General features: G+C 33.9%; 3 protein-coding genes across 8 annotated transcripts; 2 read left to right on the plus strand and 1 right to left on the minus strand.

Moving 5' to 3' along the window:
- Positions 1-16: 16 nt before the first annotated feature.
- On the plus strand, positions 17-3,407 carry LOC106660783 (cleavage stimulation factor subunit 2). 2 transcript variants are annotated; one of them, XM_014383707.2, is made up of 10 exons: positions 17-179; positions 247-325; positions 389-558; positions 621-766; positions 825-932; positions 1,872-2,127; positions 2,190-2,328; positions 2,828-2,868; positions 2,946-3,082; positions 3,153-3,407. In XM_014383707.2, the coding sequence occupies exons 1-10, from the start codon at positions 134-136 to the stop codon at positions 3,270-3,272; spliced, it is 1,242 nt and encodes a 413-aa protein (XP_014239193.1). In that variant the 5' UTR covers positions 17-133; the 3' UTR covers positions 3,273-3,407. The 2 variants fall into 2 exon arrangements, with proteins under 2 accessions (XP_014239193.1, XP_014239194.1); XM_014383708.2 differs by having other exon boundaries at positions 2,949-3,082.
- Positions 3,408-4,482: 1,075 nt separating this feature from the next.
- LOC106660781 (intracellular protein transport protein USO1) lies at positions 4,483-12,712 on the minus strand. 3 transcript variants are annotated; one of them, XM_014383703.2, is made up of 9 exons: positions 11,436-12,712; positions 11,262-11,370; positions 8,570-8,803; positions 8,268-8,501; positions 7,367-7,797; positions 7,109-7,310; positions 5,309-5,497; positions 5,000-5,122; positions 4,483-4,930 (listed from the first exon to the last, which is right to left on the minus strand). In XM_014383703.2, exons 1-9 carry the CDS (start codon positions 12,425-12,427, stop codon positions 4,871-4,873), a joined length of 2,574 nt encoding a protein of 857 aa, XP_014239189.1. In that variant the 5' UTR covers positions 12,428-12,712; the 3' UTR covers positions 4,483-4,870. The 3 variants fall into 3 exon arrangements, with proteins under 3 accessions (XP_014239189.1, XP_014239188.1, XP_014239190.1); XM_014383702.2 differs by having other exon boundaries at positions 4,483-4,942; XM_014383704.2 differs by lacking the exon at positions 4,483-4,930 and adding an exon at positions 5,190-5,230 and having other exon boundaries at positions 11,436-12,711.
- Positions 12,713-13,039: 327 nt separating this feature from the next.
- LOC106674373 (motile sperm domain-containing protein 1-like) lies at positions 13,040-25,109 on the plus strand. 3 transcript variants are annotated; one of them, XM_014407025.2, is made up of 7 exons: positions 13,040-13,239; positions 22,617-22,783; positions 22,857-23,010; positions 24,248-24,409; positions 24,479-24,796; positions 24,855-24,998; positions 25,062-25,109. In XM_014407025.2, exons 2-7 carry the CDS (start codon positions 22,661-22,663, stop codon positions 25,091-25,093), a joined length of 933 nt encoding a protein of 310 aa, XP_014262511.1. In that variant the 5' UTR covers positions 13,040-13,239; positions 22,617-22,660; the 3' UTR covers positions 25,094-25,109. The 3 variants fall into 3 exon arrangements, with proteins under 3 accessions (XP_014262511.1, XP_014262512.1, XP_014262514.1); XM_014407026.2 differs by lacking the exon at positions 13,040-13,239 and adding an exon at positions 13,335-13,494; XM_014407028.2 differs by lacking the exon at positions 13,040-13,239 and adding an exon at positions 20,566-20,642.
- Positions 25,110-26,496: the final 1,387 nt, after the last annotated feature.

A 26,496-nucleotide genomic window follows, 5' to 3' on the forward strand; every position in this document is an offset into this window, starting at 1 on the left:
AGATATTCTTACTTGGAGGTTATGTTCGTGTTATAAAACGTTTCAGAGCTTGGTCTATTGGGGGACAAACCGTGTCTTGTTTTGGTTTAGATAATATTCTTAATTAATTCATAATTAATTTATTTAAATAAAAATGGGAGACGTCAACATAATCGACAAGTCTATGAGATCTGTGTTTGGTAAGATAATTCATATTTAACTAATTTATATTTGTTTAATAATAATATTTAATCGTTTATTTTCAAGTTGGAAACATTCCATACGAAGCGACAGAGGAAAAGTTGAAAGATATATTCAATGAAGTTGGCCCCGTTTTATCATTCAAGTAAGCCATTTTTACCCAATTGAAACAGAACAAAATGTATTTTAACAAAAACTATATTTTCAGACTTGTATATGACAGGGAGACAGGGAAGCCGAAAGGTTACGGCTTCTGCGAATACAAGGACCAAGAGACGGCGCTGAGCGCCATGAGGAATCTCAACGGTTATGAGATCGGTGGAAGGGCTCTTAGGGTTGATAATGCCTGTACTGAAAAATCCAGGCTAGAAATGCAAAGTAACCAGGACGATTGTATTCTCTAATTGGGCTTTATTGACAAAACAGTACTTCCGTTTCAGGCTTGTTGGCTGGACCACCTGTAGACAACACATACGGCGAAGCTGTCGAATCGGACAAAGCCCCAGAGGTGATAAGCAAAGCCGTCGCTTCATTACCTCCTGAGCAAATGTTCGAATTGATGAAACAGATGAAGCTTTGCATACAGGTGAAACAATTATATATGTTTCAATTTGAAAAATAAAATTAATTAATTCAATTTACAGAATAACCCTGCTGAGGGTAAGGCAATGCTTCTCCAGAACCCTCAACTTGCATATGCCCTTCTCCAGGCTCAAGTCGTTATGAGAATAGTCGATCCACAAATTGCTATTGTAAGTCTCATTTATTTCATAATTTAACAGTAGAATGTAAATTGTTAATAACGAAATTTTTTTGAGGTCTGAGAAGTGATGAACCTGATCTTTGCCATCTCTCATCATCCTAGTTTGTAATCAATGATTTTTTAATGATTTGGTGCTGATATTATGGGGTTGAATAAGGACTTTAAAAATCCTTTTCTCCACTGCAATATATGTAGATCTATTACTAAATATAAATTATAGCCACACTTGGAAAGTGCACTTTTTTCCTATATGACTAAGCACTTTCCGCAGTGCCTGTTCAGTACCTCTTTTCTTGTGAGAATTGCCTTACCGAAGTGGCTGTACATAACCAGGCTAATGCTTCATATTCATATTCTGCTTTGTCCATCTTCTTTTTAACCATCTTGTTTTTAATCCTCCATGGTTTTTTGAGATGCTCCTTTGCTGGTTACTGAGTTGATGAGCTGTCAAATTCACATCTTAGCATTTTTTTAAGAAAGTACAAAATCCCTTATATAAAATTGCCTTAGATTAACAATTACTTTAACCTATATTAAGTCAGACCGACTTGTGAAAAGAAGTTTGTTTGATAGTCTCTGTTTATTTTGTTGTTTTTGACAATTTCAATAGTGACACACAAACCCTCTTTACAGAATTTATTATAACTTAGCATTTAATACAGTGATTATTATTGTATGAATAAACAAGAAAAATAAATCCTTGAATTTTTGCACTTTTAATGTTATGCTAACGACAATTTATATTTAGTTTATTTGTATGACAACAGAGCCTTTTCTTGAGATCTTTTACTGTTGTTGTTACCGGGATGGAGATCTTTAATTATTTATCAATTTATAATAATCAATATCATTTAATTGGTCAAGGGGACCACAAAAAATAGTGAATTTAATTATTTAATAGCATCTTGTATCTTAAATTATTTTTTAGACGATGCTCCATAAATCAAACCCTCAAGTTGCTCCACTGGTAGCACCGACGGAATCTAGGCCAATGCCTGTCCAGCCGCCAGTAACTACTGTTGCTTCAGTACCAAGTGCCGTCCTACCTCCACAAAGGCAAATAGATGTCAATCCTGTTGCAAATGATTGGGGCGCCCCGGCAACAAGGGCGAACACTAACCACACGATGGGCCACCCGCCTCCTGTCATTAACACGCATGTCCAACAGCCAGCTCCGTTTATGGGTATTTATCGTTAAAAATATATCCAAATTCATTTTGTACGTTTTTTATTTAAATATCTACAGGTGATATGGATATGAGGTCATTAGATCCCAGAGCTGCAGTAGCGGCTCAAAGAAATGCTGCTCCTCAAGACCAGGATTTGAGAATACCACCTATGGTTCCAGCACCCCAACCACAAATACCTCCCTTCCAACCAGATCAGTAAGTTTTTTGTAATTTTATTTTATAATATTTTTATTCCTAATAATTAAAAGTCTGTATGGTGTAATTGCTGCATTAGGATTACAGAGAAAACGTTTGACAGGTAATTTTTATTTAGAAATATAGTAAAAATATAATTATTTAAAAATAAATAGCTTTATATTAGAGGGGCTGCAACGGTTAAGACATTGACACTGCTCATTACTGTTAGGGAAAGGTCTCGGGTTCAAATGCAGGGGCACTGGATTTAAACCCAACATACATATGGGTTTTTTTTATTCCTAGGCCTTTTTTCCCCTCCTTATTTTTTCTTCCACGGTCCTCTAAATGTACGGTCCCAAATAAGCAGTTGAAGATTAAATTAATTATAAACCCTAATTCAGTTTTTTCTTCGTTGAATTTTTATTTAGGCTTCTTGTTATTGGTCAAATTCTTTGTCATTGCTAAGTTTAAAAATCAAAATGCAATAATTGTATTATATACATCATTTTTATTTCAGTGGCACCAGAGACCCAAGATATATAAGAGATCCTCGAACAGGTAAGGCTTTTTTTATTTTTTATTTTATTTTTTTTAATTAATTTTTTTTTAATGCTCATTTGTTTGTTTTACTTCAGCAGCTCCTCCAAATATTCCAAGAGGTGTTTCACAGCCGGTCCCTCCTCCGAGGCCTGTAGCACCTCCAGTTTCAGTACCTGTCAACACGCCCAGCTTGACTGGGGCAATTCCTACAGGAGCTTCCGACCAAGAGAAGGTTAAATTTTTTTTTAAGAATTATAGAAATGTTGACGTTATGTATTAAATGTATTTTATTTTTATTACAGGCTGCACTTATCATGCAAGTTTTACAACTTTCTGACGAGCAGATTGCTATGCTTCCTCCTGAACAGAGGCAGAGCATTATCGTCCTGAAGGAACAAATCGCAAAGAGCACCCAACGTTGAAGCGGCCCCAATCGTTTCTATTTCACCCACGTTTATATATTGGAACTTATTTTATCAACTTTCTCTATGTAAACATTTTCACGTAGTTTTTAAATTAAAAATTAATGGAATAAATGTTCAGTTTTTATAATAAAATATGTTCAATTTTTTCGAAAACCCATTTATCTGTAGTTTCTTTTTAAACAGATCATGAACAATACTAAAATATATCAGTAAAATGCTTATAAAACTGGACTGTTGCACTTGTTAAGTTAAAAAGTAAAAATGTGTGGTGTTTAGTGACTGTTACATGATTATTTGGAGGTCGTGAGATGTGGTCTGGTGTGAAGTAGGTTTTTGAAAAACATTTTCTTTGTCGTTCCAACGTATAAATTCATTTTTTTTCAAATCCTACATGTATTTGTAAAATTTAAACAATGTTTATAAATTCCAGCCCCTGAAGATGATCTCAATAAAGATCAAAACAGTACGATAAAGAAAATGTTTTTCTAAAACCTACGTCACACCAGACCGCATCTCATGACCTCCAAATAATAATTAAAAAGTAAATCTTTTTTTATTGTATGATAGTTACCATTCTTCTTGGTCTCCCTATCCTCGCTGATTTTTGTTTGTCAGATATGTTTTAGCATTGTGCAATCTTCACAAAAATCAGCTAGGACAGAAAGACCAAGATGTAACATCAAACAATAGGCTTTCACCCTGCAGATCAAAGGAGGAAATATTTTTTACTCCAAGAGATAATAAAACCATTCTGATCACAGCTAAAATCAAATCCATTTTGTCATAAATAAAATGTCACGCTTTTTGTATTTTATTTTATTTTTTTTTTTTTGGGGGGGGGGGAATTGACTGACAAATAAACTATTTTTTAAGCAAGGTATATAGTTATAGTTAATCATCTTTTCCTACACATTTTTGCTTAGGGGAAATTTTGGTTTTGTCAATTGATCTTTTCTTCCATCATCTTGATCTCTTGGAAATTATTAAATTTAATTATAAAAATACTATTTTTTTTTTTTTTGCCAATTGTGTTATTGAAAAGTAATAGGACTGTACAAGTAGTTGCTGTTGTTGAGGTCAGTCACCAGTGGTGGAAAAATTGCTACTTTATTCTTTATACTATTGTCATTCTGTTTTACCCATTCTCAGTCATTTGGCTGATTGAAATTTAATTGTATATATGTACAAGGTAGAATAACCAGAAGAATATAATTTAACAGTTTTATTAAAGTTGAATATCATTAAAAAATGTACAAATGCATTTTAATGCAAAGCTTATATACATAAGGTTATAAGAAAGCACACTCGTATAAAATTGTAAACTTGTTACGTATAAATATTTGTAGATTAACTCAGTGAGTCTTATCGTAGAATAAATAAGAATTTAAAAAAAGGCATATTATTGTCGTTAATATCATTCAAATACTTTTTTGGGGTATCAAAGAGAAAGGAGAGGTTCAATTTTCATTTCCAGCCTCATGAGTTGATTTTTTAAATCTTATAAAATGCCAATCTCTGGCTCACTTTAGTATAGATTAATAAATTATTATTTTGTTTAACATATATTTTTAATATTATATAACAATGTACAACTGTCATTTCCAAGGAGGTTTTTTCATTTGTTGTGCATCCTGAGCTCCGTTTTGGAAATTTCCCTGCAACAGATTCTGCAAATAAAAAATTGAAGAATTAAAAGTTGAATAAAGCAGGAATGTAAAACTCACAGAAATGATCTGATGCCATGGTATTTTTTCAGGAAGGCTTGGGTCGAATATTTCACTTTGTGAAGTGTCCTGCCACAGACTGGAAGAACTGTCTACAGGCTTTCCAGGCTGCTTCTCCAACAGCTAAAAATACAATATCAAACAATAGACATTTTTCAATACGTTTTTGTTTTCTTTAACATCATTTTACTGTATTGTTTTTGAATCTTCTGAAAAAGTCGTCTTGGAAATCTAATGAACAAGTTGATTGTATAATTATTGTTTTTAAAATTATTGTTATGGAACATATGATGATGGAATAGTACGTACCATTTGGATGTACTTGAGGAGCTCTTGGTTGGTTGATTGACCTACTGTCAGCGGCTGTGAACCTACTTCAGATTCTCTTCCATGATTATCATCACTTTCTGTGACATCTGGGATAATCTTGAATTGTTTTGCTTCCCGGCTGCTCACAGGTTGAGCATCACCCTGTCCTCTCTGAGTATCCAGATCAGTCTAAAACAAAGGTTCAAGTTTATTTTTAACATTTGATTGGGACCCTGGTAGTCGAGTGGTTAGTGTGACAGGCTTGGCTCGTAGAACCCATGGTCATTGGGTACAATTCCCACCTTAACCCCTGAAATTTTCTGAACACTACCCTTACCCACAAATAAATATGTTCAATAAATACCATTACAATATCCCCTCTGGCTAATATGCAAGACATAAGACCACTAATAAATAAAAAAAAGCATTACCAAAAAAACTAAAATTGTCTTAAAATTTGTATTAAAAAGATGCTTTATGCTTCTTTGTTAAAATATATTGGGGGACCAAAAAGTAATGACTTTTTTTACATTAAATTTTAACAAGTTTTTTATTTTTAACCAATGATGTAATCACCCTTGCTATGAACAACCTTCTTCCTTTCGCCATCTAGTTTAGAAATTTTCAATGCCGTATTGATTTTTATTGATTGAGCTGGCATTTCACACATCATCCAAAATTTCAAAATTTTTGCCCCTTAGAAAATGTAGCAATCAGAATAAATGGAAATCAGATGGCGCAATATCGGGCGAGTATGGTGGGTGAGGCAACACCTCCTACCCCAATATATTAATTTTTCCAAGGGTTCATCTTGTGTAGTGTGGTCTTGTAGAATAATGCCTTTTCTGTTGGCAATCGCTGGGCACTTTTCAATTAACGATTGATTTACTCGATCTAATCATCCACAATAAAGGTCTGCATTCAGTTTTTCTGTTTCAGAACTTTTTTCAACAAAATGAACGGCCCTGCGAATACTCCACTAGACACAAAAAAGCACCTTTTTGGGGTGTAAACCTGGCGTTTCATTTGTAGAGAGCCACTGCATTTTGCATTTTGGATTATCACAAAGGGCCTATTTTTCATCCCCAGGAAAAAGCAATCAAAAATCACTTCTGTATTGTGCCGGTGAAGCAAACTAATGTTGGTTAAGAGTGTTTGACAGTTTCTCAATTGTGGATTTGCATCCTCTTTCACCCTTAACAAGTCCAAAATTGTAGGTCTTTCTAATCGATATGAGTTGAAAAGATAAAAATTACTGTATTTGAACTTAAAAAACCATCTTTCGTATGAATGAATGTCTAATGCACTTGGAAAACATTGCAAATGTTGTGTTACTACCTTGCAAAACTCAAAAAAATGTACAATGCCAGACATGTACTTCTGTTATTTGGCTGGCCATTTCACTATGAATTGGGGGAAAAAAATTAAGATTTAATTATGTATGAGTAAACTAACCTTAAAGTCTTTGGCACAACTATGAAGTACACAATGAGCTGATAAATGACAAACAAGTATTGACATGGGCAGAAACGACATTACTTTCCGGTCCCCCAATATTTTGTAAATTCACATTAAATATTGCAATTAAGTTTTTTTTCATTCTGAATTGTATCGACCGCAAGGTGGTTTTTTTTGGAACAAGCATGCTTGTTCTCGTTGATTTTACCAAAAATACATACAACAGACAAAATTAACAAACCATCCAGGATGATATAGCAAAAAAAAATTTTTTTTCAATTAAAATTGCACTATAATAGAGTAAAAGTGATCACAACTAAGGTAATTAAAAAATAATAATACCTGTCGCATGCTTAACTCGCTTGTGATAATGCTGAGGGCTTGTTGCCATTGAGTTTCCATAACACCATGAAGCTTCTGTGCAATATCTTTTTTTCCGTTTTCCAATCGCAATCTTTTTTTCTCACTCTCTGCCAGTTTTAAGCTTAGTTCTCTCATTTCCTCTTTGTGTAAAGATTCCAGCCTTCGAATTTCAGCAAGATGGCTGTAAAGTAAGAAAAAAATAAATTACAGATTATGAATTTTAACTGTGTACATTACCTGTTGATTAAGGTAGACTTTTGCTGTTCGGCCTTTTGATGGGCAATCTTTTTATTGTTGTCGATTTCGGCTTGCATAGAAGCCTGCGCAGCATCCAATTGCCCTTGGAATTCTGCCAGCTTGTCCCGAACGACAGACTCCAGCTGGTTCTGGTACAGCGTCCTCAATTCGGTTTTCGCTTTGTCCAGTTGTTCCCTGGCAACTTTGGCCTCCTCTTCAGCGAGCGCTTGCTTCGCTTTCGATTCGGTTAAAGCTTCTTGCAGGTGATTTTTCTGTTGTTCTAGAGTCTGATTTCTCCCTTTTTCTTCTTTGAGTCGGGTCGAAAGTAATTCCTTTTGCTCTTTGACAATCGCCAGTTCAGCTTCGACATCAGACAGATTCTTCTGCACGATTGTAACCTCATTCCTAGCCATTTCAACCAATTTCTTCTCCTGCAGTATAAATAAAATTGACGTTTACACACACACAAAAAAAAAGTTGTAACATGTTTTAAGGGAGGAGGGAAGATTACTAATATTCCTTTAAACCAGAAAACTCACCAATTTTGTTACATTATCAAGAAAATTTTCTAGTTTTTCATACAAACACATCTGCAAATTTAAAATATTGGAATGAGCTTTCGGTACTCAAAAAATTGCTCCTGATATTACAAAAATTATATTTTTCTTTTAATACTACCTCATATACATACAAATTATGTTGTTCATGTTATTGGTACAGTTTGGCATACTGTTCAAAAAATTATATTTAGGGGGAAAACCTGGCATTTTTAAATTTAAATTTATTAACACCATTTAATTTTATATAAAATTTTGTCAAATATCATTTTTTTTATTATATCAATTATTTTTGGGCATACAAAACAATTCATTAAAAATAATTAAAAATTAAATGTCCTTACGGTTTCGTTGTTTTCTTCTGAATCACGCAGTTTTTCCATTAGTTTTGCCCTTTCATCCATGAGATTTTTCAACGTAGTCTCCTTCGATTCGAGATTATCCTCCAATTCTCGTATTCTCGCATCTGCTGTTTCTTTGGCGACTGTCAATTCAGCTTCGAGATACTCGCACTTGCCTTTGAAACCTGCTGCAAGGTCCAAGGCTTGGGAAACTTCCTTTTCCCACCTGTCTATTTTCTATATGTACAAAAAGGAGATGTGTTAAAAATGAAAAAAAAACTCTTTTTTTTTAATTAATAGGAGACCTTGTTAATATCCTCTTGGGCTCTTTTGATAGAGGTCCTTTCACTAATGAGCTTCTGAGACATGGAATGCCTCTCGGCTTCAATTTCCTTCCAGTGTTCAACCATTTGCTTCCAAGCTTCTGTTATTTTCCCAATCGCCTTATCTTTGCCCTCATCTACCCTCATAGCAACAGCTAGCTTTTCCTGCTCTTCCAGTACTTTTCTGTTAAGCGTCTGGATGGTGTTTTCTAAATGCTAATAACAAAGAAAAACAAAACTTATAAATTGATATATAATATTATCTCTGATCATCCTTGTCAGTCTATTCTCTGTCTGGCAGAAGTATTTTGGCATTTCACCAAATGGTTGATTTATAGATAAAGGTAATATGTGAGTGATGGATAAAACCAATGAAAATAGACAGACAAGAATGATGAAACATTGAAACTATCAGTTTAAAATCTCTATAGAGATTTAAAATAATAATATTAAGTATTTATCATTATGGTACAACTTCAATTAATCCTCAAGTTTAGGGCTGGAACTTACCCTCCAATCCACCATCAAGCAGACGGATGAGAGAAAAACCCCATATTGTATATGAGCAAATAATAATAATAATAATAATATTTTTTTTTAAATGAACATTTAAAAACTGGAAATACACTGTTCATAGATGTATTTTATAGAAACTTTTACTCAGTTTGTGAGCAGAACCATAGATTTTCGTCCAATTTCAAACAGTATGCAAATTACATGAAGTGCAATACCAATGTACAATTATTGCACTCTCCTGAAGGTAGAAAGAAGTGAAGATTGTATTTTTTTCAGTTCTTCTACTTGACTTTTTTGTGTGAAAATAAAATCTATTAATGTTTATGCCATTTGGACTTTAGAATGAGAAGCTGGTGATGTATATCGATTTGCCAACATCCGACGAGTTGAGAGATAGCATCTCATCAAGTTGGCTTTTTTTAGTTAATTGGCTTCCTTGGTTTATCAGACTAGATTTCCATGTTACCAGATGTGACTCCCTTATTATTATTATTATTATTATTATTATAAAATGCTCAAAAATAAATAGGGATATTTGTAGTTTATCCTTATTTTATTAATCTTACTTAAATTAACCAACATGTTCTTGTCAGTTGGATAAAACAAAATAGAAAATGCAAGTCAAAAACAAAAGAATTTGTTAATCCTCACTTTTAATAATGGATTGATTGAAGAATAGCAAATTTGAATATTACTCATTTTGTAAACAAACAGCTTTTCTCATCTTTTCTCCATTTTAATCCAGTTGTATTTTCCTTAACCACAGAAAAACATCATCTTGAACCAGAAATTCGTAATATTATTGTGAGAATGAGTCATCGAGGTCACTGGCAAATGGATATCGCAGAGGCAGTTGGCGTTTCTGAGAGCATGGTCTGGGCTTTAGCCCGATTCCTAGAGACTGAAAGAGCCAATAGGGTAGTGGATCTCAGCGCACTACGACGCTAAAGGAGGACAGAAATTTTCTCATTGCTGTAAGATGGAACCCTTTACATAGTGGCTGCCAGATCCTAAATGAAGTAAAAGATGTTTCGGCAAGACCTTTATCAACCAAACGATTTGTAATCGTCTGTGGTAAGTTGGCCTCACATTGTACGCCCTTTGAAACGACTTGCAGCAACAGCCCACCACCAGCAACTCAGGAGAATATGGTGCAGTGAGCGCCTAGAAGAGAACAACCATTGGAATACTATTGTGTTAACTGATGAGTCACGTTTCGGTCTGCATAGCGATAGCAGAAGATTCTACCAAATACAGAGGATGCGTTCAATGCCCCAGTACATGCTCCCTTCAGTGGTTTGGATGAGGCAGTGTAATGGTCTGGGCTCTGATTTACACTGGAGGAAGAACTGGATTACATATTTTGAAGGCAACCTCACCGCAGTCCATTATGTCCAAGAAATTATCGATGAATACATCCCTTAAATTAGCGATCTCATTGGCAGAGATTTTTGATTTCTGGATGGTAATGCCAGACCTCAGAGAGGCAGAGTTGTTCACCAATGTCTAATCAATCTAACCTGGGAATTTCCCATCTGCCCCTTTCTATATTTTCTCCAGACTTCAATCCCATTCAGCACATGTGGGATACGTTGCAGAGAAGGCTTTCGATCACCATCCATAGCTAATTGACCTGCAACAACTGAGTGCAGCATTGCAACATCTATGGAGTGAAATTCCTTAGGAAATTAGCGACAACCTTATTAACAGTATGTCTAACAGGTGCACAGAGGTTTTAGCTAACAGAGGACATTTAGACAGTATTGTTAAAAAAAAATTAATTAAATTATCCTTCAGTAAAAAACCTAATAATTTCTAATAAATTTTAATGCAATTTCTAATAAAAATAAAATAAAAATACTAGGAAAAGTAAATACACAAAATTGGCAATATCCCTATTCTTTTTTGAGCAGTTATTTTAACATGGTATAACTTTGAAAAACAAATGTTGTTTGGACATTTCCAATAATTTTAGTCTAATAGAGGTGTACACTCAGCACAGAAGAAGAAATAGACCAATATAGTGAGAAAAGGTAGAATAAAATGATCAGAAACAACCAAATTAATACAGAACCAAGTCATCTAATCACTATGCAGACCCCAAAGGGAAATTTAAAACAAAAATGATTTCTTATATCAACAAAGAAGGGACTATTACCAATCGTCTATATTTTTCTTCTTCAAGCTTTTGCCTCAATTTGGAAGGGTTTTCAGAAGTTGACGTTCCATCACTTTTCCAAAGGTCTGCAAGGCTAAGAAGATTGCTCCTTAAAAAAGTCAAACATTAACAATATTTTCAAAACAAATTAAACCATATGTTTTATCATCTCACCTCATTGCCTGTTCTGGAATTGAGTTTGGTTTGTACGTGTTTATCAGACCTTCGGGCTTAAACCTCTGTTCGCTGTTTTCCACGGAAGTCATAACTTTCTCCTCAGGCTCAATGAAAGACGTTTTGCACTCGAGTGGTTTAGTGTTGCACACATAATCACTTGTCATTTGAAGACGTCTCCTAGGCGACATATATCCCGCTTTGTAACGCCTCTCAGGCATCTTTGTATCTGTGTCTTTCTTCGGCGTCCTTGAATATACGCTGGAAATGGAACTCCTTCTTTCACTGTTGCTGCTCCCAACTAGATACTCATCTCTTTTAGTAAACTGATCTACAATAGGCGGCTTAGGCGGCTCTTTGGCTTTTAAAGGACTTGTATTAGGAGAATTAAACATTTCTCGCACGCCGAAATTTAAGTCTGGCACCGAGCCGATATTTTCACCGTTTAGATAAACTTTGCGAGGCGAGATTTGTTTCTCCTTGTCCATACCGTACTCGATCTCTCTTGCTTTGAGCTTATTCTCGATTTCATTTTGCGTGATTTCCATTTCTTTAAGAAGCTTGTCTACTTCGGGCAAGGCGAGCCGTTTCGAAGGGCTGCCGTTTTGAAAAAGTGTGTCGATCGCTCTATCTTCCATTCCGAGGAAATGCTTGGCCTCTTTGAGAGAATTCTCTTTGCTTTGTCGGACCGTCTTGACTGACTCTAGGTACACATCTATCTCTTTGAGGAAGCTCTCTTTGTCTCTCGACCTGACCGATTTCAATTCCAGGTCGCTTTTATCGCCTTCCTCGCCGAAACTCGAACCACACCTCGACGACGTAAAACTCTCGATAACGTTGACACGGTTCTCCAGGCTGTTCACTTGGGATACCAGACTGCTCACGACTTCCTTCTTCTCTTTCTCTTCCAGCTCGAACTCCTGGTCCGAAGGGACGGTGAAGAACTTCGGGGGGATCAGAAGAAGTATATCCGTGTCATCGGAATCGCTCATCACTCGGAAAATACAGGCATATTTAATAAAACGAACAAAAACAAGCAGTAGATTTTTTCTTTATAAATTTTAAAACTATGAGTGGAGTTTGAAAGCTTGGGAGAGACCAGAAAACTGTCCCTTCTTCATTTTCTTCATTAAATACAGCGACAAACCGTCAAGAAAGAACGTACATAACATTAATAAAAATGGATAAGCATAAAAGATAAGAAAACCAAGCGGTAACAGTTGTAACAATGACAGAAACCTAATTAAACAAACTGCAGAGCCACCTATACAAACTATAAAAAACTATGAAATAAAAACAACGGTACTTAACAGAAACATAAACAAGTGAACATTGTAAACTGTCACATTTATAATAATTATTATTACTATAATGATTGTTTAGGTTTATGTTCAAATTAAAACAATAAATAAATTCTCTTTGAAAATTTGTTGCATATGGTAATAATTCTTTGCCAATTGCTTGGCCTATTTTTAATTAATAAACTGATTATGAAAATTATTCAATTTGAATCCTTTTTCACAATTTTTATTTAAAATTGAAATCCACACAGATTCACATAAAACCAGTACTTTTCTGCAGGTAATAGTATCACCAGTGGGGGGGATGCTAACAGCGCTGCATTCGCCCAGAGCCTGCCCAGGAGCTGTCAACGTCGAAAATAATCCTCTAACAGATCCAAAATATTTATGACGTTCACATAAAAAATGCGACTCGACAATCTAATCTGCTAAATTGCCATTTTGGTTTCGTCTCAACGTCTTTGTCAAATTAAAACGTTTCGAATGAGAGGATTTCAACTGTTGTAAGTATATTTTTATGTATATTAAATCTTGTATGGAAACCATAGCTTATACATATGTACATATTTGTTTTTGCTGTGTGCCCTATTGTTTAAATAATCGATGTTTAGATTCGTCCTTAAGCAAATATAAACCAGGACTTCCTCATAGTGATAAAATACGTGTTGTGATTATAAAGTTCATAGACCTTGTTGTCCATTGATAATTGCTGATATATTCAGAACAGTTCAGTTTTCAGCACTCTGCTGTTCCTTATGGTAAATAGTTAACTTAAGCTTTGATTGATTTGCAATTTTCTAGTCTTAATTGAATATTTTTCTTTGGTCAGCAATCATCGAATCAATTCAACACTCATCACTTTATAAAAAATTATATATCATCTTGAAATTTAAAAATAATTGCTCAAACATTCACATTAGCATTGTATTAATCAATTTGCTCATTTCCCTGGTAAGGATTTAGCGTGTCAAGACTGTTATGTTTAGTCTTTTAGTTTCGATTGATTTGCCATTCCAGCCGTAATGAAATATTCCTTCTTTGTCAGTAATTATTAAGTCAATCAGACACTCATAACAAATCATATATAATTTTGAGTATTATAAATTATGACTGATATATTCTCAATAAACTTTGTTTCCAGCATTCTGCTATTTTCTATGGTGAGGATTTAAGTTATCTATCATTCAGTTTTGATCGATTTGCAATTCTAGCCTTAATGGAATATTCCTTCTTTGTCAGCAATTATTAAATCAATCAGACACTCATAACCTCTTAAAAAATCATATATCATTTTGAGTATTATAAATGATGACTGATATATTCACAATAAACTATGTTTCTAGCATTCTGATATTTCCTATGGTGAGGATTTAAATTTTCTATCATTCAGTTTTGATTGATTTGCAATTCTAGCCTTAATGGAATATTCTTTCTTTGTCATCAATTATTGAAAAAAAATCATATTTCATCTTGACTATTTCATAACGTCATGTCATGATGAATTTGATTTTACTCTTAATGGAATATTCCTTCTTTGTCAGTAATTATCAAATCAATCAGACATTCATAACTTCATAAAAAATTATCTTGAGTATTATAAATAATTGCTTATACATTCACAATAGTTTTGTTTTCATCATCCAGCTGGCAAGAATTTAAAATTAAACTGTCAAGAATGTTGTTTAATCTTTCAGTTTTGATTGATTTGCATTTATGTCCTTTGTGGAATATTCCTTCTTTTTCATCAATTATTGAATCAATCAGACACTCATAACTTCATAAAAAATCATGTATCATCTTGAATATTTTTCCCCTTACATATTGAGTCATAAGGATTTGTTTTTTCAAACTTATACTTTCCTCTATTGTGTTGCTCTGCTGATCGTTTCTTTTATGAAATAAGACATTCTTTTCAGGGGTGTGGAATCAAGATTTGCATGGATCACAGGTTTCCCAAATGTTATATCCTTTTCCTAACTATTGGAGTGCATTTGCATTGGATATGTTCTGCCGTTTCTGCTTCTTCTTGACATAATCAATATTGGTCATCTGTTGATAGTACCATTTTTTTAAGGTGTTATTAACTGGAACGTGAACTTATAAATATGTCAGTTAGAGTTTTTATTCCCTTCTGTTAAGTAGGATTTCCTCTTAATTCCTTTTGTGTGTGTGTGCCCTGCCCATGCCTGGACTTGTATTTGTTTTGTTTGTTAGTTCTCCAAGATTCCAGTCCTCTTTCGATTATTATTCCAGAATATGGATTTGGGCTCATGAATTGTTCTGTGGCTTTCTTTTTAGCAAATATATCTACTGCCTCGTTACCTGTAATTCTCTCATTACCAGGGACCGTGTTAGGGAAGATCACAATTTTTTTAGGTTATTAAGGCAATTCCATAGATGTTTTGAGGTAATCTTGGTAAGCCTGGAGTTGGAGCTTAAAGTTGCCTTACTGTCTGAAAGAATAATTATAGTTTCACCTTTGAAATGGTTTTTGTTCATGTGGACAAGTTTTTGTGACAATTCAGCCTGAAAGCTAGTTGTGCACCATGCGGTGCTCAAAATTGGCCCTTTGCTCCTCTTCCTCCTGGTAAGGATGTACTAGTTTTTTCCTTTCAAATCATTTTGGACTCATTATTTTCACTGTTTTGGTTTGTCGAATGTGTTTCGGCTTCTCATCATCAGAGTATTATATAAATAAAAGTCAGTCAAAATATTGTAACTAGTTCTACAGGGTGAACTGTCTCCACTTTTTAAGTATGAATGAATGGACGTATATTCAATTATTATATCTTGCAATTTATATGCTACTGTACTTTTCGTTAATCATCAGCCTAGTTCATTGAGGAATTTCATAAATTTGACAATGTAATCTAATAATAAGAGTTCCTTTGCCTTGTTGACGCTGATCTTTCTCAGAAGTCTATTTTGTCTGTAGTCCCATGTCAAAAAATCTGTTAAGATTTGGAGCTTCTTCCTGCATAGTTTAGATGTATTTTGTAGTTTCTTTCTTTTCAAATCTCATAAGTTCTTAACTTGAGTTCAGTAAGTGATTACCATTATCTCCTCACGTTCACATTATCTTCTTTTTTAAGGTATTGTTTTTGCCGTGGCAAAAACATTCAGGTCCTATCAATGATTAATAGCCCCATTTCTTACAAAGATTATTTGTTTCCCTCTACTCCTGCGTGTTCTAGAAGCCAGTAGAGAATGATTTGTTTTCATACCTAACTTATTTAGTTTGGTTTTGCAATTCACGACTGTATGATATTTGAGTGGCTGAAGCTGTCTGGCATGATAGTCATGTCTTTGTTTTTGTATTTTATGTTCAAATTAAATTGAGTCACTGATACTACCCTGTGCACTGTGCACTTAATTTCAGGACCAAATACTACCTTTGCACCTTATTGCATTAGGTCCAACAGTATACCAACAGATACCTTTGCTAATATGTGGGTTTTACTAATTCCCACTCTTTTTTGGTTTAAGTTGGTCTGGAAATTTTGTCTTCAAAATTATTGTCCATCTTCTTGTGGAGCAATGAGTATTAATTATCAGGTCTTATCCTTCCATTTATGTTTTGATCCCTAGAGTTTATGCTTTGCCCTTGGGTTTCTTTGTGTCTTCATTATCATTCTATAGAGAAAGATTATTCATAATATTTTCTCTGTACAAGCTATGGGGCATGTTCTCATAACTCCTATAATGCATAAAGTTTTGCGAGTTCTTTTTGTTTTGTTGTTTGTTTGACTTTATTGGCCCAGGCAATCTCAACATATGTGTAAATATCTTGAGTGTAAAAGTGTGCATTGTTTCAAAATGACATTGCATTAAGGCCATACACCTTTCCATTTTGACACTTTATATTGAAAATAATAATTTCAAATTAAAATAATAGAGTGAAATGTAATGGGGTCCGAGAGGTGAATAATGATCAGTTAATGTATCCAGCTCATGAAGATGGCTTAAATACACACTTCATGGTATCATTTGAAGAATTTTGCTGTTAAAATACTTAAAATTAATAAATACTAATTTCAGCTTTCACAATTTAAGTTTTATCTTATTTTCCTAGCACTTCACTTTTGTACTTTGATTCTTTCTTTATTTGTTAAACAAGCCAATCTTTTCTTAGGATAATTTCTTTTGTGGAAGAGCTGTTACAAAGTAAATTACAAGCACTTTTCCCATTTCTTGGTTCTCTTGAATAAACATTTCCAGACAATATTCTTTAATATTAACTTTTCAGAATAATGTTGTTCTTTTGTATTTCATTCTAATATTCCTTTCTTGTTGGTCGGACTGAAGAAAGAAACTTTTCAATTGTCAGCACAATAACAATTATACAATTATAGTAGATGATGGGTTCTGTAATTTTTCACGAATTGTGACTTTTTAACAATATTTTTGTGGTATAGAGAGCCTACGCTAAAAAAGGAGTAACCTAAACTCAATGGAATGCAAATGGCATACTAGGGAAAAAACAAGAATTTCAAATATTGCTAAATATGCAGAAAATTGATATTTGCTTAGTAACTGAAACCCACCTAACAAAACAGTCATTTTTAAAATTAAATGGTTACAGAATATATCACACCATCCATCCTAAAACAACCCTAATGGTGGTAGCGCTAACATCATAAAGGACAACATACGATACTTGGAAGATCGTTCTCTTCAAACTGATGACATCCAACTCACTGTGGTCGTACTTAACTCTGTCAAACAGAAAATAGCTATTGGCACAGTATATTGCCTACCAAAGCACAATCTAAAGTGTTCAGATTACTTGAAACTCCTAGAGCACCTAGGCTATCATTCTACAGGGAAACTAACCTACTGGCCAACAGACTGCAACAAAATACCTGATCTCTTAGACTTTTTTATTACCAAAAAAGTTTCTCCTACCTTCATTAACATAACAGAAAACTTTGATCTAAATTCTGATCATTCAGCAGTTATACTGACGCTAAGTGAAAGGATAATAAAAAATAAAAAAATGCAAGCCAACATTAGTTAATTTAACTACTGACTGGAGTAGTTTTGCCTTAGACGTGGATGCAAAAACGGTACTTAATGTTCCTCTAAAAACGGAAGAACAATTAGATAATGAAGTAGAGGTGTTCAGCTCAATCATTCAGACTTCAGCATGGTGTAATACTAGTCAGACTGTGCATAAAACAATTGGCTTCAACTACCCCAAGGAAATTAAAGAACTAATAAATCAGAAAAGAAAGGCTAGGAGAAGGTGGCAACAATCAAGAGACCCTGCAGACAAAAACATTCTTAACAATATGGCTCAAAAACTCAACGGAAGGTATAAAAAAAAAAACTACATGACGACTCAATCAGAAATTATCTAGAAGATCCAGGCTAAGAAACTGACTACTCGCTATGAAAGGCCATAAAAAAATTAAAAGACCAATCGTCCAAATTCCTCCATTAAAAAAAGAGGATGGGACATGGGCGAAAGACAGCAGAAAAAAGCCGAATTATTTTGCTAGTTACCTTGCTGAAATCTTCAAACCAAATGAAAACATCAATGGCAGCTTACTTGAAGCAACAACCACTCCACAAGAAGAAAATATAAAGCTAATTACACCTAAAGAAGTAGCACAAGAAATTAAAAATTTACCTGCTAAAAAGACAGAAGGATATGACCTTATCACTGGACTAAAACAATTGCCAAAAAAGGTATGGTTAAACTAACATACCTATTTAATGCTGCAATCAGACTGAAATATGTTCCCAGCATCTGGAAATTCGCAGGTCATTGTGATGATGATAATAATAATAAAAATAATATGAAAAAAACGGCAAACGAGGTCAAATCATATAGACCAATATCGCTACTACCGACAGTGTCTAAACTCTTTGAAAAGTTATTATTAAAACGAATAAAACCTATTGTAGAAAAAAAAGAAAATCATCCCTGACCAACCAATTTGGATTCTGAATAGACCATCGAACATTCAACAATAGACCAAATTCACTGAGTAACGGACGTAATAGAAAAATCTCTTGAAGAAAAATAAATTTGTTCTGCTATCTTCCTTGATGTCTTACAAGCTTTTGACAAGGTCTGGCACGAAGGACTGATCAATAAACTAAAAGGGATGCCACCAAAGCAATATGTTGATATCAGTTCCTACCTATCTGGCAGACTGTTTAGAATCAAACAAGAAGATCAATACTCAAAATTAAAAACAGTAAATGCAGGAGTGCCACAAGGTAGCATATTAGGTCCACTTCTTTACTTGTTATATACCAGTGATTTTCTGAAAATAGATGGAGTAAAAATTGCAATGTTTGCAGATGACACAGTGGTGATATCACTAGAACCGACTATTACCCATTCAACCAAAATGCTTGTAATAAGATAAACGAATGAACAAAAAATGGAAAATCAAGCTAAATCAGTTCATCTCATCTTTACCATGACCATGTTCCATCACTCACAATTGATGGAACTACTATACCATACAGCAATACAGCTAAATATCTGGGAATGACCTTAGATGCCAAGCTGAGATGGAAGTAAGTGAAGAAAAAAAGGACAGAAATAGGTTTAAGGTATAGACAACTATACTGGTTGATAGGACGTGGGTCCAATCTTGCTATACAAAATAAAATATTATTATATAAACAAATCATAAAGCCTATGTGGACATATGATATTCAACTATGGGTTTGTACCAAACACAGCAATATCAAAATCATTCAAACACTCCAAAATGAAATCTTATGTAGCATGGTCAATGCACTTTGGTATGTAAGGAATATGGTTACATAGGGATCTTAAGATCCCTGAGGTCACGGAGGAAATACAAAGATTTGCTGCCAAACACCAGGCTCGCCTCAGCCAGCACGAGAATGTGGAAGCGACCAAACTCTTACATAACCGAAATACGAAGATTAAAAAGAACAAATCCATATGAACTTGTGTAGTTAAAAATGAACAGTGAATAGTGAAATGTAAATCTTATTGTACCAATGGGTTTATAAGAATGTAAAACATTTATTTATTCTATAATATTATTGTAAAATTAATGGCTGGTCTAATAAGACCAGTTTTAATAAATAAATTTAATTTTTTTTTTTAATTTTATAGAGAGCAGCGCAAACTTTTTGTTTAAAGTTAGTGGTGGTTGTCAGTGTTTATGTGGGTGGACTCATGGTACTTATGTATTTTCTTTCATCATATAGTATATGTATGTAGTTAGGGGGAAAAGGGTAGTGTGAAAAAAGGGCCAGGGGCAATGGTGGGAATTGAACGCACCACCGTGGGGCATGGGTCTACAAGCAGAAGTATCAACTTCCATTCAGCTGCCACTGTCACTGGAGATGTTGTATAGCCATAATAGAAAAATTTAAACCCGCAAGAATAGAAAGACCTAGTAGAGTAATCCAGAATCTGAAGAATCAAATAATCTGTGAAGTGATTAACTTAAATATTTTTTCCTGCTCGTACTAGTCTGCCTGTACTTGCCGACATGTTGGAAACAACCAAACTACAAATTAGCATTTGTTTAAATGTTTGAAAGAAAACTGCTGAACTTTCTCTTGTCAGCTTTGATAGAAAATTAATTTGTGGATAGCTTGATCATCCTGGTTTGCCTATTCCAGCAGGTTTCCTGTTTGACACATTCTATTCAAAATATGTATCTTCGATTTGTCTATTGTTTTGTCAATTTACAAATGACATGCAAAAATAATTATGCCCTCTTCTTTTTTATATACATTTGTTTCAATGCAAATTTTTATAAGTATATTTGTTGTGAAGTCAGTAATTAAAGAAATTTCTTACAGCTTAACATCCAACTATCGGTGGGTATCACAAGAGGTCAGAACCATTTTTCCAAATTAATTTTGAATAAAGTTCCTAACCACTGGGCCACCGCTGTCCCCGGTAATGATATTTTAAAGAAAATTTGTATTTGTAAAATTGATTTGATTACTTTTTGCAAAATCAGCATTAATGCTGCCATGCTTTTTTTTTTTTTTATTTTACACTTTTTTCTGAAACATTATTTTCAAGATTAATGCAAATGTGTTAAAACATTTCCTTGAGGTTCATAATTTATTCAATATTGTTCTATTGTTCTTTGGCTAAATTTGTGTTTGTTACTAATTACTGATTTATATAGCTCAATTCCTAATTACGGATTTGTATAAGCTCAATTGTACACACATTTACACACACACACACACACACACAATGTATTATAACTTCACAAGGCCTGCAGGCAACACCTGCTTTTATGAAATTTACAACAATTTAATTCCAACAACAATTTAATTGCCACCCTTGGTATTGGCAGTCTTATTTGTCTTGTCGCCGAAGTTAGGCTGCTGGGGCTGGCAACAGCTACATCATTTCAGCCCCAAACATGTTTTTAAATCTAAATCTAAATTCGCTATTGTAGTGGTCCGCTTGACCAATTAATACTTTACAATTAATTAAGATTTTTAGTTGAGATGAAAAAAAGTTACGATAGCTCAGGTGGTAGAGCAGCAGCGTATCTAGCCGGAGGTCGTGGGTTCGAATCCCTCTCGTGCCATTAACTTTTTTTCATCTCAACTAAAAACCTTAATTAATTGTAAAGTACTAAATCTAAATTCAATCTTAATTTCTTAATTTGAATTTACTTATCATTTCCTCAATTAGGGTGGTGGCATACTCGATATTTCTCCACTACCACATTTTCACTAATAAGTACTCTCAATATGCCCAGAAATTAACAAAGTGACGTATCTTTCAGTACTATACATAACTAAACAGCCCTGTTATTTCAGAAATAGTTACAGAGGACCCAAATACTTGCTGCCAGGCTCAAGTAAAATTCTCCTACACACTCTCTATATAGAGCCAAGGAATGGCATACTTGTCTTTCTTAACTTTTAGTTTGTATTCATACATTTAATAAAATGTATGAATTATGAAAAAAAAGAATTTAATGTATTATTATTAGGCTGAGTGGTAGGGTTCCAACTTGTATTTGCCATGCTAGCAGTCCTGGGTTCAAATCCTGGCACAGCCCATAGTTTTTAATTGAGAATAGTATGAAAGAAGTATTGTAAAGAGGTTTGACTCCTCATCCGTAACATCCAACAGGTACTTGGAAAATAAGCCCTTCTGTATGACATGAATTTCTTTACTTTAATAAATTTCAAAGCCGTATTAAATTATTGTAATTCTCCTTAAATTAAAAATGTACAATTTTTATTTTTATAAGATTTTTCTAATGATGGTCTGCAGAGTAGTGACATAGTTTGTCCATATTACACAATACCTATATTTGGGAAATGTCAGTAAATAATTATTTTAAGAAGTAGTCATGCTTTTTCTTTTTGTAAATTTTATTTCTGAAATTGAAGGTATGAAAAGTCAGGAATTTGTACAATCAAAATGGTTATGTAATATGTGACTGATTTTTTGGTCTCCTATTCTTTGCTGTTTTGGTCTGTCATGCAATTAATGTCTGCAGTTCAATGTTGAGTCTGTGTCCTGGTAAATCAAATCTCTTTAATAAGATCGTGAGAGGTGCGGTGCTTGTGGTTAATGCCTTTGGTGGATTAAGTCTTAAGTTGACCCCTCACGACAATGTAAAAGAGATTTGACTTCACATCAATCACACAGACACTCTAAAAATGGTGAAATGCATCAGACAGGCAAAAATGATCGGTAACCACCAAATTACAGGTTCATCGCCCTGCAGAACAGATGGAGAAATTCACAAAAATGGTTATGATGGAGAGAGTTCAGAAATTTGCCTGGATTTCCATTTAGAGCTTTGTTTTTAAGAATACCCATTAAATAATTATTTTAAGAAACATTCAACCTTTTAGTTTTAATATATAAATTGTATTTCTAAAATTTAAGGTGTGAAAATTCAGAAATTGCATTTGGGAGTTTGATTTGATGGGATGTTTATAAAAAGATTAGTACAGCAGGTAAAACAGCAAGGCCCTTGCAGCCCAAAATTTAAAGACTTTCGTTACACGGGTAGTTACATTTATAAGCCTGTTTCTTCTCAGTCAACTTCCTGGGTTTGTTATTCTTTTCTATTCCAAGAAAATTCAGTTGTTATGTGCAGCCGCACTAAAAATTTTGTTTTTATAGATCCAAAGAGTGGTATATCGCATTAGGAATTTCAGATCAGTCAAATACAGAAGATTCACAAGATTTTTTGATTTGGCTCTGATTTGGCTTCTGAACAAGCTAAATATCAAAGAGCAACTAGAGTTTAAAAATTTTAAACTTTTCGACATAATTGGTAAATAACATTTTAAAAAATTTTTATGACTATTGGGAAAATTTGATCTATTGGTTGAATTGATTCCTGCGATGTCCTGAATCCTCTGTGAATTCCTTAAAAAAGCCATAATCTTCCTCACGTACACAGCAGTATATTCCACAATACACACTCCCTTTACTTTAGAATACTCAAAAATTATCCTTTGTTCTAAACTGAGTAAACCTGCTCGTAATTCATCTACCTACCATCCAGTTAGACTGTTCCCTCTCTTTTCAAACATATTTGAGAAGATCCTCCTAAAATGTTTGACTCTTTTGCCTTTAATTCTTTCAACTTTCTCCTAGACCACCAATTTGGTTTTCGCTTTCAACACTAAATATCAGGAACTTCATGTTGTAGACCACATTTTCTCATCCTTTGAGCATAAAGAATACTGTATCGAGGCTTTGCTATGCATGTCACCAGGAGTCACAAGCATTCACCTATGGCAAAAGTATTTCCTACACAAACTAAAGCGCGACCTTCCAAACACCTCAGTCCTTCACTCCTATCTCACAGGATGAATCTTCTGGATTCGCCAAGAGTTAGACTACTCCGATTACTTTCCTGTGAGAATGGGAGGGCAGTGTGCTCAGAACATTCCTGTATGAAAATAGCACCCATGTTACATTTACCTTCCGAAGCAAAACCCCTCAACAAATTCCTAAAACCTACTACATGCATTACCTTGGGTTCTATTTTGACTCACACTATAACAATTCCCTTAATCTGGAACTGACACGTACAAATAAAAAGACAGGAACTGAATAGACACATTAGACTTCTTCGACTAATTGAACACAGATCAAACTTGTCAAGGGGAAAAAATTAATTATTTAAAAAAAAATGAAATGACACTAGAAAACACTACTCAAAACAGATTTGGACACCTGGACTATGGGGCACTGCTAAACCTACAAGTCCTTCCAAACCAAATTATTCAGAATCATAGACAATGCTACTATGTCTCCAAAACCTCTACAACAACCTTAAAATATCCTTTCTCAAGAAATTAATCCTCACCAAATTTTCTAAGTTCACAATAAACTCTCTACTCACCCCAACCCCCCTGATCCAGGCTAAATCCATCCCTATAATACCGTCAAACTAAAACTGAGATGCCCCGGGACCTCCTCACCAAGAACTGCAGTTGTGTACAGTTGGGAGAACAACAATTTTCAAAATGTTTTAATTGTTTATTTATTTGGTATTTTAGAAAATATTGTACTTTATGGAATGCAGTCTGGTTATGCCATTGATGGCACGGTTCCTGTATTTGCGTTTCCGCCGGAGGTGAACTTCTACTTAGGAGATGTAAAGACACACAAGCAAATAATTACATTTTATAATCCTTACAACACAACCATCAAGTTCAGGGGTATTTAATTTTTCATTTTATTTAGTTGTTTTATGAGTGAATCTCTTCTTGATATGTTGTGATTTTCAGTCTTATGCACGGCTCCGGACAAATATCAAGTCGGCCATGCCCAAGGCTACCTTAAATCATGCTGCCAGACAGACATAGTCATTCGTCACATCGCCCTCCAAGTCGGCAACTGCAATGTCACCGACAAAATTAGAATCCAGATTTACAACGAAAAGGCGGAAAAGGTCATTGGAAAAAAAGACATTAGAGTCACACTCCATAATGGGGTGCCCGAACCAACGAAAGATAATATTTTCCCGTTGAAGCCTGATGACCGGATGACAAATGACTGGGAGTCCAGTGCCAGCCAAATTGAAGCTCTCTCTAAAGATACTCATTGTAAGGACTAAAAAGTGATTAAATTATAAAGCAAATTTATTCTGCGATATGTTTTCAGATAGGAACAGCACATACAGCCCTATCGTCCTTTTTATTGGACTTATATCATTTATAGCTCTATTTTTACCAATAGAAGGAGATGAAAGTGTGGTACCTTTTAAGATCACATTTAACTTAAAATTGGTGTTCTCTTATATACTAGGTAAGACAATTTAAATTTACTTTTTAAAATTTTCTGCTTATTTTTAAATATATATTTTTGTAGGGTTAGTTACGATGGTAATATTTCGATCTTGAAGAATAAGGAAAGGAGTAAAATTGGTATTTTCATTTCCCTGCTAATTTAAAGAAAAAAGGAAAGTTGGCTTTTGAGTTTGCAAAATATGTATGCAATTTTATATTTTTTTCTAATTTATGAAAAGCTCAAACTTTCATTTGAAAGTTTTTATTGTTGTCTTCCCTTTTGGTATTATATATTTTACAAAAAATTGTTACTACGTGCCTTTGTAAATTTAAATTACTTCTTGAATAAATTGAGATCTCAAGAATTTAAATGAAATCAAACTAATTTTACATAACTTCGCTTTGGACTTTAACAAGACTTAGTAGTACTTTTTTGCTTATTAACGTTTATTTGTGTGTGCGCGAGTATGTAAATATAATATATGTATGTTATAATATATAAACGATATTGCTTGTCTCAACATGTGATAGATGAACCAGAGCCAAGGTTTGTAATTTTTGAGACTGATTCTCAAACTCAGTCAAACCCTTCTCCCCTATCCCAAGACATGATCTAAGTTTCTGTTTTTATTTTACTTTGAAATATATATATATGTAATTAATTGTACATTTTTGAGAAAGGGTATAAATTTCTGTGTTATTTATACAATAAAAATAAATAAATGATTTATTACGAAACATTTTTGTTTTGTATCATTCAACCTTTTTTTTACTTCTTAAAGCTTCTGTCACTGATGGAAGAGATCTCTAATCTATCACAGTTTGCCCACATGATCACCTTACAGTTATTGGTTCTTTAACCTTCTTGGGACTGATTTTCGGATGCTAAAATCTCTTTCTATAGCCTCGGATGCTACATCATACCCCCAATCTTATCTATTTTCTATTCAAATTTTGAGAGTACATTCCTCAGATATTCTATTTTACAACAAAAGTAAGTAAATATAGGGAGAAAAAAAGTTTAATTTAAATTCACTAATTTTGTGGTCCGCTTGACCAATTAATATATTACAATTAATTAAGGTTTTTAGTCGAGATAAAAGGAGGGAAAATTCAAAAGGTGCGGTTGAGATAGGAAGTTAATGTCCAAGCAGATCAAGGTCACGATAGCTCAAGTGGTAGAGCAGCGGCGTATCTAGCCGAAGATCGTGGGTTCGAATCCCGCTCGTGCCATTGAATTTTTTATCTCAACTAAAAACCTTAATTAATAGTTTAATTGAAAATTTATCTGACTCAAAATGTCTTCATTATATATTTTAAAAGACAATAACCAACAAAAAAATTAAATACTGATTTATTTGGCTCAATTCTTCACACGTATTCATGTACACAAGTACAGTTTAAAATAATAAATATGTATAAATAAGGACAACAAAAACATATTCTGAAAATTACTGTGAATTCAATTAACTAAAGTTTTTAGTTGAGATAAAAAAAGTCAGTGTCACGAGCGGGAT

The sequence above is a fragment of the Cimex lectularius genome, unplaced genomic scaffold (genome assembly GCF_000648675.2).
Source record: "Cimex lectularius strain Harlan isolate CLEC.00 unplaced genomic scaffold, Clec_2.1 scaffold188, whole genome shotgun sequence".
NCBI lineage: Eukaryota > Metazoa > Arthropoda > Insecta > Hemiptera > Cimicidae > Cimex > Cimex lectularius.